General features: G+C 33.3%; 3 protein-coding genes across 3 annotated transcripts in view; 1 reads left to right on the top strand and 2 right to left on the bottom strand.

Annotated features, from left to right (window-relative positions):
- Positions 1 to 1,241: 1,241 nt before the first annotated feature.
- LOC108908731 (protein NipSnap) lies at positions 1,242 to 3,202 on the bottom strand. Its single transcript, XM_018712856.1, has 5 exons — positions 3,029 to 3,202; positions 2,694 to 2,867; positions 2,389 to 2,560; positions 2,013 to 2,280; positions 1,242 to 1,733 (listed from the first exon to the last, which is right to left on the bottom strand). The coding sequence occupies exons 1-5, from the start codon at positions 3,073 to 3,075 to the stop codon at positions 1,585 to 1,587; spliced, it is 810 nt and encodes a 269-aa protein (XP_018568372.1). The 5' UTR covers positions 3,076 to 3,202; the 3' UTR covers positions 1,242 to 1,584.
- Positions 3,203 to 3,534: 332 nt separating this feature from the next.
- Positions 3,535 to 17,111, top strand: part of LOC108908755 (rabankyrin-5) — a 56,608-nt gene continuing 43,031 nt past the window's right edge. Inside the window, exons 1-2 of the mRNA XM_018712882.1 lie at positions 3,535 to 3,676; positions 3,755 to 4,479. Coding sequence (XP_018568398.1) covers positions 3,562 to 3,676; positions 3,755 to 4,479 — 840 coding nt within the window. The 5' untranslated portion in view covers positions 3,535 to 3,561. The remainder of the gene's footprint in view (positions 3,677 to 3,754; positions 4,480 to 17,111) is intronic.
- LOC108908756 overlaps positions 6,222 to 17,111 on the bottom strand; it is a 28,451-nt gene continuing 17,561 nt past the window's right edge. The window contains exons 2-3 of the mRNA XM_018712883.1: positions 9,504 to 9,683; positions 6,222 to 7,359 (exon numbers count right to left, since the gene is read on the bottom strand). Coding sequence (XP_018568399.1) covers positions 7,076 to 7,359; positions 9,504 to 9,683 — 464 coding nt within the window. The 3' untranslated portion in view covers positions 6,222 to 7,075. The remainder of the gene's footprint in view (positions 7,360 to 9,503; positions 9,684 to 17,111) is intronic.

Below are 17,111 nucleotides of genomic sequence, written 5' to 3'. Positions count from 1 at the left end.
TAAAATGTTCACAATAATCAAGAAACGGATGAATTGGAGATGCTCTTTTGTTTTGGTAGTCGTGGATAGCTGTGATTTGTTTGATATTATTCGGGCCAGCGATAGAAACCGTTTTAATATTGTGCAGGCACGTTTTCCGCTGTTTTTAATATAAAATTACTACGTTATAGTTAAGTTAGATGGTACTAGAGACCCACTAAATTTAAAACAAAGACTAATTCTACCAAAAGGAATTTGGTACTGTGTACGCTTAAATTCAAATTCATACTGCTGAAATGTGTATTGTGAAAAAAAATTTTTAACCCCCACTTGATTTAGCCGGGTGGGAGCGCGGAGGCCTCGTGCTCGCTTCAAACAATCAAAAACTTAACGAATATGGATTTAGCAGCAACCGCACTTACGTCTTCTCCCACACTTAGGACCGTGCGACGCCTCCGTGCTCCGCCCCGGCGTATTTATTATATTTTTGTATATATCTAATTTCTTTTTACCGGAAACGGGCATCCAGAGCCGTCTCCTATTTATTACTCTACATTCTATCGTTAAATTTCGTTTTTTCATTGTTAAAAAACGTATTATTTATGCTTTGTTTTTTTTGAGGAACTCCGAGCAACAAATTGCAGCATTTTTAAGTGCTGCGAGTAGCGTTAAAGATTGTGCGTGTTCGTCCTCTCACATAACCCGAAACACGTAGCGTACCTTTTATTTAGCTCGCGCAGAACGTCTGCTAAATAAAAACCGACTCGATATCGGAAGATTGGTATTTTTGAGGTTATGTGGGAATTATTCGAGTAAGTTGTGATTTTTTGGGATATTAATCGAAATAAAAATGACGCAATTTGTTATTTATATATATAGCAGAATCTTTTAGAGGCAATTTTTGTAAAAATTTGTATTTTAGTGAGTATCGGTATTGTATATTGAGTTAACTTTTTCATTAATTATTGTTAAGTAGCAGTATTTATTATTAAAATTTAGTCAATATATTGTAAATAATATGTTGTTGAAAAAACTTAAGTGTCAAAGTTATTATTAGTGTATTTTTTTTAACTTATAATTATAGTTTTCTGCTCCATAGCCTTTTTATTCGTCGATCCCCTACCCTCCCCGATATCAGAAGCAGGATTTTTACCAAATGGATTATCCCGCTCCTGATCGACCGCAGAGAAATGAAACGCAAACGGCTGTTGGCGTGTATATATTTCAAATATATATTACAGTAAAACTATACATGATCGAAAAATTAAAGGAATACAATTACGCCATTAATCACAAAAAATAAAATGGATAACAGTAAAGTATAAAATGCAAATAAAATAACTGCGAAGGGTACGCCCGCGATTTGCTTTGGATAAAATTACCCAGAACTGCAAGTCGAAGCTAATTTGAACTTTAAAATATATAAATTGTTGCCCCGTTTGTGTAGATACTTTCCATACCAGTAAAATCACGGATAGAAGGATAAATCTTACAAATATTGCTCTCAACTGTCAGCGTAAACAAAAAGTAAGAAAAAATAAAGATAAAATGACTCATCCCAATTATTAAAAGCAACAGATTTTTCAATATTACGCACTAGATATGCTATTGAGTTGGCGAGAACTCAGTGGGCACCATTATCCTGCAGTGCATTTCACGGATAAGGGGTACCGTGTATGCCACGCACTCATCCCAACCGGGTGAGCGCCAAGCGCTCTCCCTCGTCTCTTTTCTAGCTGTCAAGTTGTGATAACCTGAAAAAAAATAAAATAAAATGTGCCTATATCCCACGCCGAGTCCAAAATATAAGTCTCTGCATAGAAATTGTATTGTGCCGTTCATTTCGCAGTGTTCCAATAATTTTTAAAATTTTGAAATGTATCGTTACAAAAATTTTGAGAAAAAAATGCCTAGATAGACGATATTCTTTGGTAAAACAAATACGTCAACACTGCACAAATCAAATATCAACACGACCTCACTACATTAATCAATAAACGAAAAATCGTGCATCGTAAAGTGTAAATACTTACACCAGATATGATGGACATTGTACAATCTCCCTATTTGTGAGAAGAACCCGGCGAACGCCTCGTCGTTATTCTTCCTGTAGTTGATGGCCCTCGCCCAGTTGTTACCCCACTCGATCATAGTACCTGGTTTCAAGGCGTAACTACGGATCTCGTAAATGTTGCTCGGTTCCCTCTGGAGGATCTGAGGCCAATAGCTGAAGGCCAGTAGGTATTGCAAGTGTCGAGATCTCACGATTCTGCCCTGCTCTTCGTTTAGCTTCTGGGCCTCCTAGAATATTTATTTTTATGTAAATTTTTGTTTCCACAGTTCTTATTTCATTTGTTTTATGAAATTACGGACACAACACTCGATTGTTTTAAAAATAATGTTCCTAACCTCACTTTTCCCTGAAATTTCATTGTAGTCGTCAATTTTTTCATATCCACCGGTGAACTTCCACAGATGGAGGGCCTGATCTTGATCACCGACATTTACGGTCCACGAACCAACTAATTCTACGTCATTTTTCAGGGAGGGTTGCGTTTTTATAAAATCCACCGTATTTTTCCTATCAAACAAGTTACATGAGACATATCTTGACATTCAGCTGTTTGTTGTTTACTCGTGACACAGTTTTTTGGATTTAGTAGATAATTACTATTAAAATATCTCGCAAAAAAAATGTAGTTGCTAATACTCACACATTGCTCAGGTAAGCCTTTTTAGAGTCAGGTCGATAATTATGGGTTTGCAGAGAATAGATGATTTCTTTGTCACTCAACATACGACTGTGAGATTCTTTTGTTGGTTCGATCTTTCTAACAAATATCTTGGATAGCCATGCATCTTGCTTGGAGCCAGTTGTAGAAACCGACCTAAAAGTTTAAAACAAATGACGATTTATAAACAAAGTCGAAAATTTATAACGCAAAATTCGCGATTACGACACAAATATTTTATTATAAATTATTATTATTAAAAATATATGCCCCCAAAGGTTAAGTACCTAATAATAAACACACAACACACTAGCTACCTTAGATTTTGAGGTAATTTATTGAGGTACTTAAAGGTGTTGGCCATTTTTTTCCGACCTGCCTGGAAATAAGTCACTTATTTTTGTATTTTTGACGACATGAAGGTTATCAGTCGGTGTGCTGAAAAATGTATTTTTTTAGACAAACACAGTTACATAAGCTATTTCAAGCGACTATGGGATAAATTTCATACATATTTACTTTTCACAAATTTATACAATCCATGGGGAACGTACCCTTTTTCACATATTCGAAGTTTTAAAATAAAATACGGCTGCAGTATAGTATATTAAAACTTCTATAAGTTTGTGTTTGTTTCTTTACATTTTAAAGTAGATTTCCGCATATTTGCTCAACCCTTTGCACAAAAGCTGGCCCTCCTGACAGGTTGCTGATTGGCTCATTCTCCCATTAAATGTCACTCGATAATGAACATCGAATAGACATTCGGAACGTTCTGTATCACGAGCGGCTGTTGTTAAATTTGAAATCTATCATGTAAACGTCAAACAAACATCCGAAAGATGAGGTTATGTTTCAAAAACATTTTGGGGCGGTACATGGAAAAAATCTATTAATTTCGCACGCCTCCATACCGCTTATCAGGAAAACTAGATGCCATTTAGGTTCAAAACTATATAAAATGGGTAAGTACAACTAAACTATCCGAACTAATATAAAAAATAACACTCACTTTGACAGTTAGTAATAAACATGTCTTTCAGCTCAGTCTTCTGAAGTTTCCAAGCTGCAACAGCACCTGTCGCTCCTAAAACAAGAGTACTCCAAGCTGCAGACGAAGTACCGCGAAATAGAGGCCAAATACAACACCATAGCGGCCAGTAATGTCGAAAGTTCCGAAGAAACTTTTGCGTCACGTCTCCTAAAGACCATAAACAACTTGTACGACTCTGAAACCTTCAGTGATATAAAAATAAAGCTTATGGATAGGGAAATAAGCGCGCACAAGCTGGTTTTGTGCGCCAGGAGCAATATCTGGAGCGAAGCTTACTTGAACGACAAAAACGAGTTAGACTGGAGCACCATCGAACCAGAAGTAGCAAACGCCATAATACTGTGGCTCTACACAAACAACCTGAAGCTCTCGTCGGACGTTCTGACTTTGAAGCTCATCCAGAAGGCGTTCGAATTCAAACTGGACAGCTTAGTGGAGTTGTGCGAACAGTTCTTGATTTCTATCGTCAATATTCGGTCGTGTGTTAAGTTTTATTCGGTAGCGGAGGAAGTGAACGCTGGTAATCTACGTGACTACTGTTCGGGGCTTATTTCCACCCACTGGGATGACTTGAACAGTACCGATTTTGAGCACATGTCCGGACCGCTGCTCTACAAGATGTTGAAGAGTAAAACGCAGATGCCGCTGCATTCTGCCGTGAGGTTGCAAAGGGAGGATGTCGTGTTTCTGTGCTTGGTCGAAAATACTTCGAAGGTGAGTCATTTTTCTGTATTTATATTTTCCGTTTAGTAATATCAAATATAAATTTAATGTTTATGATATGTATATTTTAAATATCCGAATTTAACAGTTTTATGTGGATTTAAGTTGAATTTATAGATAATAGTGACATTTGATATTTTGAGGTTATCTGTTAAGAGTTAAAATTAATCAAGTCTGCACTGACGAGGAAAAATAAGGAAAAACAAATGCTAGAATTGTAATTAAAATAACTTCAAATTTTAGCGATTTTTTTTTCTGTTGTTATTAGTGAAAATATATGAGTGAAATATGAAATAATGGATTAATAACCTTGTATTGAATTGATGATATACAGGGTAATTCACAAATGGTGACCAAAAATGAAACCTCGTATTCTTTGGTGAATTTTTCACGTACGTTTTTAAATTATTTAAAAAAATTAAAAATATTTTTTTAAATTTAACACCCTGTATCTTTTTAACGAAGCGTCCTAGATAAAAACTTTATAGGAAAGACCCCTTAAAATTCACCAAAGACTACGGGCTTTCATTTTTGGTCATCATTTGTGAGTCACCGTGTATAAAATAATTTAACTTTTGACCTTTAAAATCTTTCGATAAACTGAAAACTAAAATAACTAATAAAATGAAGTTGTGACATATTTGGACATTCCCGTTTTGACGAATTAACATTGATCGTTTTGTTTTTGTCTACCTTGCATCATGTCATATCAAATGCGTTGATTGTTCATTTAAATTTGGTCAATATTAGAGATCATTGACAAAATTCGGAAATTACTTGAATCGGTACTTTAAAAAAGTATTTCTTAGTAAAAATTTAAAATGATTTTACAAATTATTTCAAATCTATTATTATTATTGGGCAATTTAATTAATTTTTATTATACTTATACTTTTTATAAAATCGCAAAAATAATTACTTTTAAAAATAAATTAGTTTGGTTGCAATTAACATGTTTGTCTGCATATCGATATTAGTTAATATTTAATAAATCATGCAATAAATAGTATTTTTTTAAAATTACCTAATAGAATTTTTTTTAATATTTGGCTCTTTGTCCACTTCAAAACAATGTGTCCCTGGGTCATACAAAAGCAATCCGTGTTTTGCAAAATTATTTTCTGTAGTCAGTTTTTGCTGCTCTGTTGACTTTATACAATTGATTTAAAAAAATTGCAACAATAAGTCTGCGCATAGCACCAAGTTCGGGAGCTGTCCAGTAACGGCGTAGACAAAGGTTTAAATGCAGTTAAAAAAAAATGAATTGTAATTTAACTACATATTCGAGTTATAAAATAAAAATATTTTAGATTAATGTTCTCGAGAATGCATACTATTACTCCTAAAAGACCTACTTTAAAGTTGCAGCAGTACAAAATATTTAATTTATATTTATATGACGGATAATGACTTTTTTATTTGAATTTTCAATATTAAACGCTCGTTACATTTATATTATGTTGTAAACATGGCACTGCCAACAATGGACGATAGTAGCGGCTTATCGCTGAAGTGTTGATCTAAAATACTCTGGATTTTGATCAAAAATTGAAAATTACAAAATGCATGTTTAAACAAGTCTTGAAATTATAAAAAAAACGAGAAATGACCTTATGATGTTGCTAACATTTTACAAATCCATTAATTTCACTGATTAATAAAAAAAATGTATACAAACTTACTTAATGCTACGAAAATAAAAGTAACAACTATTTAAATATTTATTTTTACACAATATACATATACTTTATTTCTTTTATTCGTCAATATGTATACAATAAGCAAAAATATAGGTAAATATATAACGTCCTTTATAAAATTTTCAAAAAGGTTCAATATTTAATTGCACATACCCAAAGCAATATGTATTAAAAATTTTTTTGCTTTACTATTTTGTTTCAATGTTGGTCCCAAATGGTATGGTCAAGAAAATTGCGGTAGAATCGAAGCAGTAAAAAATAATTTCAATGATAATAGAATAAAAATAATTTTCAAAGCGTTTTAAGGAGATTAGAGCGCCGTTATCTAATCTCTCCTTACAAGTGTGTGTATAAAACGATAAAGAGTTCACCAAAGCGAGCGTTACCTAACGAGCATATCAATATTTATATAAACACAGCCTCAGTTGTGACTACATATCTTAAGATGTTAGTTTACGGACAGTGGCGGTGATTTTTTCGCATTCCGTGGATTAAAAGTACCGATCTAGTAGCTTATTTCAAGCAATTGTTGTGTAACAAAAACAAACAAACGTCTACTAATGCTATCTGATTGGTCCCCGAGCTGATTTGACAGATGTTATAGGTTATGTTGCCACATAGACTTGAAGTTTTTATCAATTGTCAAACTAGGGTATAAGTAATTTTAGTCAACTTTAATTTTGGTCATTTTAGTCCACAAAATGCAAAAAATGATGTATATCTCGAGACTAAAGCTTTTTTTTAATGTCTAAACAGAACGAGAAGCTAATATTATATACAATTAAGTCTAAATAGCACCAACCGGCGTAACCTGTTGCTTGCGAGAAATGTCGCTAAGACCACGTTTTTAGAATGAATTTAAAAAAAAACACCTAAGGTAACCTACGTTATAGAGCACGATAACACAGATACGACTTTGAGAACAGTACTATCACAGCTGTAAGAATGTAACGGTAGAAATGGCCCCCCGACGCAGAAGCTGCGTTGCACAGATCGCCCTTGCAGTAACAGTACTCGGCGGTGGTGGTCCTCGCACCTTTGTCGTCGGCTTTCACGCAGCCCTCAATGTAGGGGTCTTCGACGATGTAGTCCACGTGCCACATCTTGTTCTGGTACTTGTGCTGCTTCAGTTTCTGGCTGGCGCAGTCCCTTTCGGTTCCGTTTATCAGATCTGCAACATACGGTTGATACAATCAAGATATATTTCCCTTTAAATTTAATATTCATTGTTTATGTAGCGTGATCTAGTTTTGAAATTAATTTGTATATGTCGAAGTTAGAGGTTATCTTTTTACTTTGGGAGTTGGTGAAGTGTTGTCTATTGTTGGGTACATGCGGATGGAAAAAGATTACATTAGTTTAACGGGTTGTTAACTGAATATATTTTGTAGAAATTAACTGTTTAAGGCTAAAAGAGAATAAAAGTTTTAATATTTTCTAAGACAACTCAACTGTTCCATCAGATTTATACTTCAATTTAATAATTTACAACAAAATTGCAGCATTTTGTGCGGAATATAGGCAACCCGCCCGACGCCTCGTATACTGTGTTGCCTATCATGTTAAGCTAGTTTGCTGTGAGCTGAGAATAGTCCAGTCAATGAGGATAATTTTGCCAAACAACACCGATTTTCATAAAAATTTGGATTTAGGTTCTACTTACCCTCTACTTCAAAGTTGACCTTGTACCGAGGGTTGCTTTTATCCTGGGGGTGGACTTTTTCAGATAGTTTTTCGCGAATAACTCAAAAAGTATTTTATTAAAAAAATCATTCGTATAAAAAATGTAGCTTATAAAAAAAACAAAAAGAATGGTGTCTGTAGACCCAATACAAGCGGAGTAATAGCTTGTTGAAGGTTGGTTCTTATTCATCAAATGCCAAAATTGAAAGTTTGAACGTGAAATAACCAAAAACCAATGCATTTTTCAGGGAATACTCATAGAACCTTTTTTAAAGTTCTTGAAAAAACCTTTATTTTTATTTTTTATAAAAGTCCCTAGCATCGAACCGAAGCGAGTTATGACGAAAATAAAGTTGGTCTGTATTGTTTTCGGCGACATAAAAACCCCCTAATTACCACCCCGATTGAATATAAACGTTACCACTTTGCAATTTACTTCATTTATGTACTTGTAATATGCTCTAGAAGTTTGACGGGTTTAAAGTGCTTGGTTTTGAAAAAAGTTGAGCTTGAAGTGAAAAGAGAATTTTTGTATTTTTGGAAAAAAATGTCTTTTCTTCAAAATAACTCAAAAACTATTAATGATACGCAAAATTTTGTAGAGTACAAAATTGTAGGTTTTGCATTTTTGAAAATTTTGTTTTTTTTTCTCTGCAGAATAAAAATTAAGTAAGATATGGCCGTTTAAAGTTTGCATATGTTCGTAAATAGCAACTTGGTCAAGCCCTTTCAGTTCAAACCCTTACAAAAATAAGGGCTGAAAGAAAATTTAACTTATTTGATCTTACAGCCCTTGAAAAAACCTACAAAATAGTTTTCTGAAGGGCTTGATAGCATAAAAACTAAGCGAGTTATGGGTAAAAAACCAATCACATATTTTTGCAGATATCAGAATGATTGAAGCATTGATGAATACACATTATAGCTATATTTTAGGCACAGTCGTATTTACATTTTTGATTATTTATGTTATTTGCAATAAAAACAATTTTTGTTATAAAAATAAAATCATACCCATAAAAATAAAATTCTTATTTTCCTTATTTTTTATTGCAAATTTTAATCAGTAGGTTTTTTTTTTAAGGTTTGATAAAATAAATACATTACATTTTAAATAATAAAAAGATTGTATTATGTTTCGAACTAAATTTTTTTTTTAACTATAATTGTTAGATTTTTTTTACAAGGGGTGGTTTTATAAGGGTTGAAACATAAATAAATAATAAAAAAATTAAAACAGTACAGAAATCTTAATTTAATATCACTAAATTATTCCAAGTTGCTGAATAATATTTTTCAACATTATTTTTTAGTGATTACTGTCATAGGGGGTGGTTTTTAGGGATTGACAATTTTCAGTTCATCACAATTACTTATTTAAAGATGATTTCAACCTATTACACGCTCGAATCTACAATTCTATAATTATTTTCGAATAGGGGCAGTGTTCACCCCTAAAAAATAAAAAGCAACCCCCGGCGCTAGGTCAACTTTGAAGTAGAGGGTAAGTAGAACCTAAATCCAAATTTTGCTGCAAATCGGTGCTGTTTGGGAAAATTATGCAGTAACGCCGTATTTTACCTTCAATGACTGGACTAGAAGCGATTATCGATTGTTTTCAAACGGACGTACATGGGATTTTTGCGCTGACAATTTTCTTTACGCAAAACGTGGAATAGGGGCAGTTGACGATGAACTTCTCCGAGTAGTCGAAGTCTTTGCACAAGTTGTAGGTCTCTCCTTCATAGTTGACGACAGGTGACGCCACTATGCACCTGTAGCACCTCAGGTCGGCCTTTAGGCTCGGGATATCTGCAAAAATTATAATTTTTTTTGTTAGTTTATATATTTTTTCGATATTGTGTTTTATCCCTAAAACATTTCTTTTTTATTCAAGATGAAAGGAATTTTATTATTATTATTTATTGTTTTATTTGCCTAAATTCGCGTAGAACATAATTCAAAATTGCTGCTGTTGCATAGGAAATGGTATTTGTCATGTAAAATATTATCAGTTTTAGTTTTTTTAATATTTTCAGGTACATACGTACAAAACGTTGGCATTTTAATTCCGTTTCCTGAACATAAAAAAGATATTTTAGTCTTTTTTGTTTAAAAAAAAGTCATTTTCAAAGGGATGTTATTTATTAATTTAATTGCTTCAATAATACATTTAAAAAACAATAAATCGCAGACCCACCAATCCCTACTTATATCATTGTAATCGGTGGATGTTCAAATAAACAGGGTAGTTCATTTAAGAAAACTACGGATAAAAGGATAAAATACTACAAAAACTAAGAACTTTGAATCAAACTTATTGTTCACCCAGTACATAATTTGCCCAACCCTATTAGAACAGGGATATGAGGAAAATGCCGTGACTGTTGACTAGCCAGGGATCTGCAAAGTTTTTCATAAAATTTGGGTGAATTTTAGTATAATATGTGCAAAACCCACACACCATCAACTGAGGTTTTATAATAATTAACAATAAAAAGTTTAAAATATCCCAAAATATCACCTTTTTGCCTATCAGAAAAAAAAAACGATCTTTTGTAATTTTTTTGTAATGGAACATTATAGGAATGTTTAAATATCATGTTTTAATAAATTAATATTGCAATTAACTAAGTATTTTGTTTAAACATTTACCAAAAAAAAAATCTAAATAATCAACACCTAATTAATGACATTAACCTAATGAGGTTTTCCAGGTTTCCCTCATTCCTGCACTGAATGGTGGTTAAGGCCTACCAACATAAGTCGTTCCTGGGTGCAAATGCGGCCTGCGTAATAATAGTATGCCACCTCATCTCCCGTACAAGTCTCCGACTTCTGGGTTAATTCTCGTAGTTAGAATGAGGAGTAGAGATTTTATTATTATTATCATAACAATTGAATAAACAAATTATTCAATGTTAAATGTTAATTTATTAATAAGAAAAAAATTGAACCTATATCTATAACTTCCCGTCAAAATAACTCCGAAAATGTTGATAATTTAGAATTTATTTTTTTTTGGTAAAAGTTTAAACAAAACACTTAGTTAATTGCAATATTAATTTATTAAAAAATGATATTTAATCATTCCCATAATGTTTCATTACAAAAAAATTACAAAAGATATTGAAATTTTTTTGTTAATGTGTAAACAAATTACTGGATTAATTTAAATTTTTATTTATTAACAAAATGCATATTTGTGATATACGCAAGAAGGTACCCCAAATTACAAAAAAAAACATCAAAATCGGTCAACAAGTTCCAGATATAACTTGCTCTATCAATTTGCTCGTGGATTTGTAGGTTCCCCCTCCACTGACTCACACTCATCTTGTATCGAAGTCATTATTTAGAGCAATTCTCATAGATGGTGTTACAAAGCTATCGCCCTCAAAAATTTCACATAGAAACTTTAGCTCTTTATCTTCGAAATGGCACTTATTAGAAGTCTTAATGGTTATAAACAAAGTAGCTGTGATTAAAAAAAAAGTGTCTAACTTTGTCCCAAATTAAGTTAGAGCAACTTTTTTTTTTAAATTTGTGTAAAAATACCAGCTTTACGAATATGGAAAAATAATCTCTAAATATAATAGCAACAAATTTATTCTAATTGTTTATAAGACAAAAATGACAGTGTTTTTATGGTACGTAAAAATAATTTTTTTGCAATAAAATAATTTCTTCCAGTAAAAGAAGTCTTTCTCTTTCATATGACACCCGCAAAATTAAAATATTTTGGTAATTTTGCGTATCAAGTTATTACAAAAATAATGCCTCTGGGTTAAATATTTAGAATTTTGCAAAAACTATTGGATGAATCGGTCTGAAATTTTAATCTCATATTAAGGACTATAAAAGCCAACTATTTATGCAATATCAAAGTCGTAGGTTGACTTTTGCAAAACTTATTGTTTATTTAGTAATAATCGAATTTTGACACTTTTTTGCAATTTCCCGAGCAACAAATTATCGTATCGGATTTTAAAAACCGCCATTTTAAAGGTTTTTTTATTCCCTACAAGTTGCTTACTTTCACATTATAATAAAAATTATCGTTTTTTTCTGGTAGGCAAAAAAGTGATATTTTGGGTTATTTCAGACCTTTTATTGTTAATTATTAAATAACCTCACCTGATGGTGTGTGGGTTTTGCACATATTATACTAAAATTCATCCAAATTGTATGAAAAACTTTACAGATCCCTGGCTACTCAACAGTCACCACTAGGTCATTTATTTACCTCATATCCCTGGTCTATGTATAAATAATGAAGCTTTAAATAAAGCATGAAAAATAAAGCATAAACGAAAAAAAGGCTAATTCATATCTAAAGCTAAAATTCTTATTATTAATGAAAAATAGGGAGTTTTTGCATATCGGTTTTAAGAATACCGTAAACGGTAAAGTCACGTGAGGGGGCATTGCGCATGTGCGACAGTTACCGTTGGTGTTTATCGTTACGGTATTCCGATATCCAACCCAGATTACGGTATTAGTTTACCGTGCATTTAGGATAGTAATTTTGTGTACGAATAATAATCCATCCATTTTCTTTCACTTGCCGATTGCCTTTTACCGCAAAAGTATCAAATGAAAGCATAACCGCCAGAATTGAGGTTAGGACACGCTTTACCATTGCGGATAAACGACACGATATGCAAAAACTGGAAACATTCAGTACACGCTATTTGTCAATACGGTATTCAGTCACATGTTTTTAACGTTTATCGTATTCGTAAATACCTTATGCAAAAACTCCCTAATATTCTTATCTGAGCCGTCCTCTACGCATACGAGCACCTACCGCTACTTTTGATCTCGTCCGGTAAATGTCGCTAACGCCGCGCCGGTCCACTTTTTCCCCGTTCAGTTTTTTTCACGCGGTCGGCCTTGACGAAGAGCGACACGGCGGGCGGCGTGTCCCTTTCTATAACTTTTACGTAACTGTCGGTTTCGTCCGCAATTCGATTTCAGGCAGTTGCATAACAAAAAATCGACCTCTTTACACTCGTTCGCTCGTTATCCGCCGCCATTAATCCATTGAGACACATGTTTCGCAAATCGGCGGCGGTTTCTAAAAATAAAACGGATATACTTCGTGAAATTCCTCTTAAAAATAAACCCGACAATCGTAGTGGGCACTTTACTTCGTTATTTCATTGTTTCGCGGCCGAAGCCGATGTTATTTGTTGTTTTCGACAGCTTCGCGTGTATTAGATAGCGTCGTTTCGAAGTGTATAAATTTCGATTTCAGTTTTGCCGAACTAGAGGCGGCGTTTTTTTTTTGGCGATTTCGGCATGTCGCAGCGTATTCAGAAGCAAAGTCTCAATGTCTCGCAATTTAAAACGATTTTTTATTTTATTTATATTCATTGTTACAGTCTAAAACCATATCTGGAGTATATTGCAAAAGTACAGGCTGTTTTATGGTGACGGCCCATTAGAGTATTTCAGACTGTCGGCAAAATTTAGTTTTCCCGGAAACGTAGGTTTATTTTTTGTGCAAATTGGACATTTTGTAGAGGAAGACCAAATTTATCGAATTTGACATAAAAATTTTCCAGTTTTTATACAGTGGTCAAAAAAAGGTTATCGAATATGAAGTTCAGAAAATGTGGAAAACTCGAAATTTTTAAATGGAAACCCCCTAATTTTTTTAACGTATTCGCATTCTGCACTAAAATTAAGTGCAACTTTGTTAAAGTTTCTCTGTACCTTAACCCAGTGGTTTTCACTTTATTTACGAATAAACATTTCCCTTTTCTTAAAATGATGTTTCCATTTGTTTCGCACATATTAGGTTGGTCCTGACAGGTAAGTAACAATCAATATGACAACTGTCACAGGTTTTTAATTGTCAAATTTATTTTAATAAACGTTCAAAATGTCTTCCTTCAACTTCTCAACTTCTAAACATTTTCCACATCTTCCGATTAGTTCCTTGTGGGCCGCTGCTCTAATAGAATCCGGTGATAGATGCTCAAATGCTTGTCTTACTCTATGCATTCAATTTTCTTTTGTTGTTACTGGAGTACTATACACACAATTTTTTAGCGTCCCAAATAAAATAGCATATATCACCGGATTCTATTAGAGCAGCGACCCACAAGGAATTAAATAAATTTTGACAAATAAAAACCTGTGACAGTTGTCATATTGATTGTTACTTACCTGTCAGGGCCAATCTAATATGTGCGAAACAAATGGAAGCATCATTTTAAGAAAAGGGAAATGTTTATTCGTAAATAAAATGAAAACCACTGGGTTTAGGTATAGGGAAACTTTAACAAAATTACACTTAATTTCAGTGTAGAATGCGAATACGTTAAAAGATTAGGGGTTTCCATTTAAAAATTTCGAGTTTTACACATTTTGTGAACTTCATATTTGCTAAATTTTTTTTGACCACCCTATATAAAAACTGGAAAATTTTCATGTCAAATTCGATAAATTAGGTCTTCCTCTACAAAATGTCCAATTTGCACAAAAAAATAAACCTACGTTTCCGGGAAAACTAAATTTTGCTGACAGTCTGCATCTGTCAATTTTTGCTTAAAAATCAAAATATCTCGGAAACGGTGTGCGAGTGTGCTATATGTTTTCAACTTAAAAAGAGATGCTTTTTCCAAAAATGCAATAATATACAGGGGGTGCCATTTAAAATAAGAAAGTATCGACTTTATATAACCTCAAAACCCCAGGGCACAAATATTCAAAATTCAAATCGAAGTACTCTCCGAAATATTCTAATGGGCCGTCACCATGTCACCATGAGACAGCCTGTATAGCTCACTGCTCTGTGCCGTACCTCAGAATTTATATTTCCGAAATTTATTATTTTCCAGGGATTATTGATACTTATTTACGTATAAAGATATAATTTATTTGTGTTTTGCTTCATAGCAAATAATCACCATATTTTCTCTTCCCTGTTTCTTTTTCCAAACAAAAAGTATTTTAGGTTAGTTTACACTGTTTACATATTTAAGGGCTTAAAGCGCATACACAAGCCGATCATAACCTTAAAATCGTTTCAACCAATCGTAAACGTGACGTCACTAGTTCAACGCAAAAATGTGCAGCTTTCGAAGCGTTTCCACACAGTTGAAATCACTGCGACACCAGAAAACGCCTTAGGTAACCTTTTTATACAAAATCGTACCTTTTTTCCCGGATGTGGCTCGGCTCCTGTATCGCGATTTGGGAAACAAGAGCGTGTCGCGAGGATGTCTCGTATCGCGTCGAAGGAAGCCGTGGGTTTCGCGAGGCCAGATTTGTAGTAGGCCGGAAGTCGAATCGGCTATTCTTCCGAAAGGTCGCGGGTCAGATGCTGGATAGAAGGCCAATAACCCCCTCTCGCCGTAAGCTGCTGTTTACTACGGCGACAGCGGATTTGATATTGCGAGTTTGTAGCGGCCTTGACAATAGACGTTTCCGTCTGGAAAACTATTTGGTTATTGCTCGTTTCGGAATAGGTGGCTGTGGAATAAAAAAAAAACAATTGTTTTATTCGAATGGTGCTCTATTTTCAACAAATCTCGATGGCGTTTCTGTGACGATGTTTACGTTTTGGAGTGAGGGTAGCTTTACAGGAATTGTACAGTGTTACAAAATAATTTTTAAAGGAGCATGTTAAAAAGCGGAAAGTTTTTAAGCTATAGGTCCGTTGTCTTTTGTTTTTTAAGATACCGCAAATGAAGCGCAATCATATTGTTAACAAGTCCTGAACCCCTTGTTCAAATCCTACCATTACTAAAATTGTTTAGTTTCGTAGCAAAATCTTGAAGAGATATATTCATATTAGTGACTTTTTTGTTCCTCAAACTCCCACTGTAGAAGAAGAAATGTAAATTCAATTTTTTTGTAGGCAATATTAAAATTGCGATAACTTTCTGGCGAAATAAAAAAAATTATTTGGACATTTTCCTAAAATTGTCCCGAAAAAAATTGTAATACCTGTAGACGGCCTATGATTTGCAATTACGAGGGAATTATAGCCTGTTTTAAAATAAATGTCTGTGTCGAGCGTATTAAATGAAGAACTTTTAACGAGGATCAGGTGATACGAAAAAATGCAGCGAATTTCGTAATATTCAGATATTTTCTGGAATTATTTATCGATTTGTTTTTTTTTTAATTAATGCCAAAAATTTGAATATTTAACATAGGTTCTTAAGGGAAATGCTATGATGCATACCCTTACAATCCAATTATGAGTGAAAAAATGCAAATGATAAGACGAAAAAAATGTAGACATTTACTTGAATCATTAATTAATAAACGAGAGAAAGAAAAAAGTAGGTTACCGCACATTTCACAGAGAAATAAATTATCAAACATAAAAAGTTCTGACATGTCGTCCGCCAAGTAATAAACGGGAAGGAGTAACGGCAACAGCGCAATAGGGTATGAATGAGGTCAATTTTTATATGTAACGTTTCGTCTCTCCAAGACCATCATCAACTTCATTCTTTTAAATACGACCCTAGATATTTTATTACATTTTTTGCAAACCTTCGATACTGTACTGCCTCAGCTCAAACCAGATTTAGAAGTTTTGTCTGGAAAAATTCATCTTCAGCGTATTCGTAATTTTTTTATTTATATTTTTTATTTGTTTATTGAATTATCGTACACTCAAGCGTTGTTAGACCCTGTGAAATCCATCTAGTTATTTAAACTATTACCACCACGCATTAAAATAAAAAAATATTAGAGTTTTATTCCCGTGTCCATAGTTATTTCTAGGCTTTTCGAGTGCTCAAAATTCAAATAAATTCCGATCCATTTTTTTTCAGGATATTCATACAAATACATCTGACATGCTCTTTCACAGTTGCGGTTACAGAGATGTAATAAATTCCGATAATATTACGCTGATCTTCATTTTCAACCTTTGCCAAAACGAAAACGTTTTTGAACATTTACTGAAATTTTTTAAAGAATAATCAATAAATGTTTTATTGTAACGCTTGGTGGTAATAGTTTAAATAACTAGATGGATTTCACGGGGTCTAATGACACTTACAGTGTACGATAATTCAATAAATAAAGAAATCTAAATAAAAAATTTAGATAAATTTGGAACGAATACACTGAAGATTAATTTTCCGAGACAAAACGTCAGAATCTGGTTCGGGATGGGGCAGTACAGTATTGGGGGTCATGAAGGCTTGCAAAAAATGTAATAAAATTTCCAGGGTCGTATTCAAAAAAATTAAGTTGATGATGGTC

This window comes from Anoplophora glabripennis, unplaced genomic scaffold (assembly GCF_000390285.2).
Source record: "Anoplophora glabripennis isolate ALB-LARVAE unplaced genomic scaffold, Agla_2.0 scaffold446, whole genome shotgun sequence".
Classification (NCBI taxonomy): domain Eukaryota; kingdom Metazoa; phylum Arthropoda; class Insecta; order Coleoptera; family Cerambycidae; genus Anoplophora; species Anoplophora glabripennis.
This window is presented reverse-complemented; position numbering and strand designations above follow the sequence as displayed.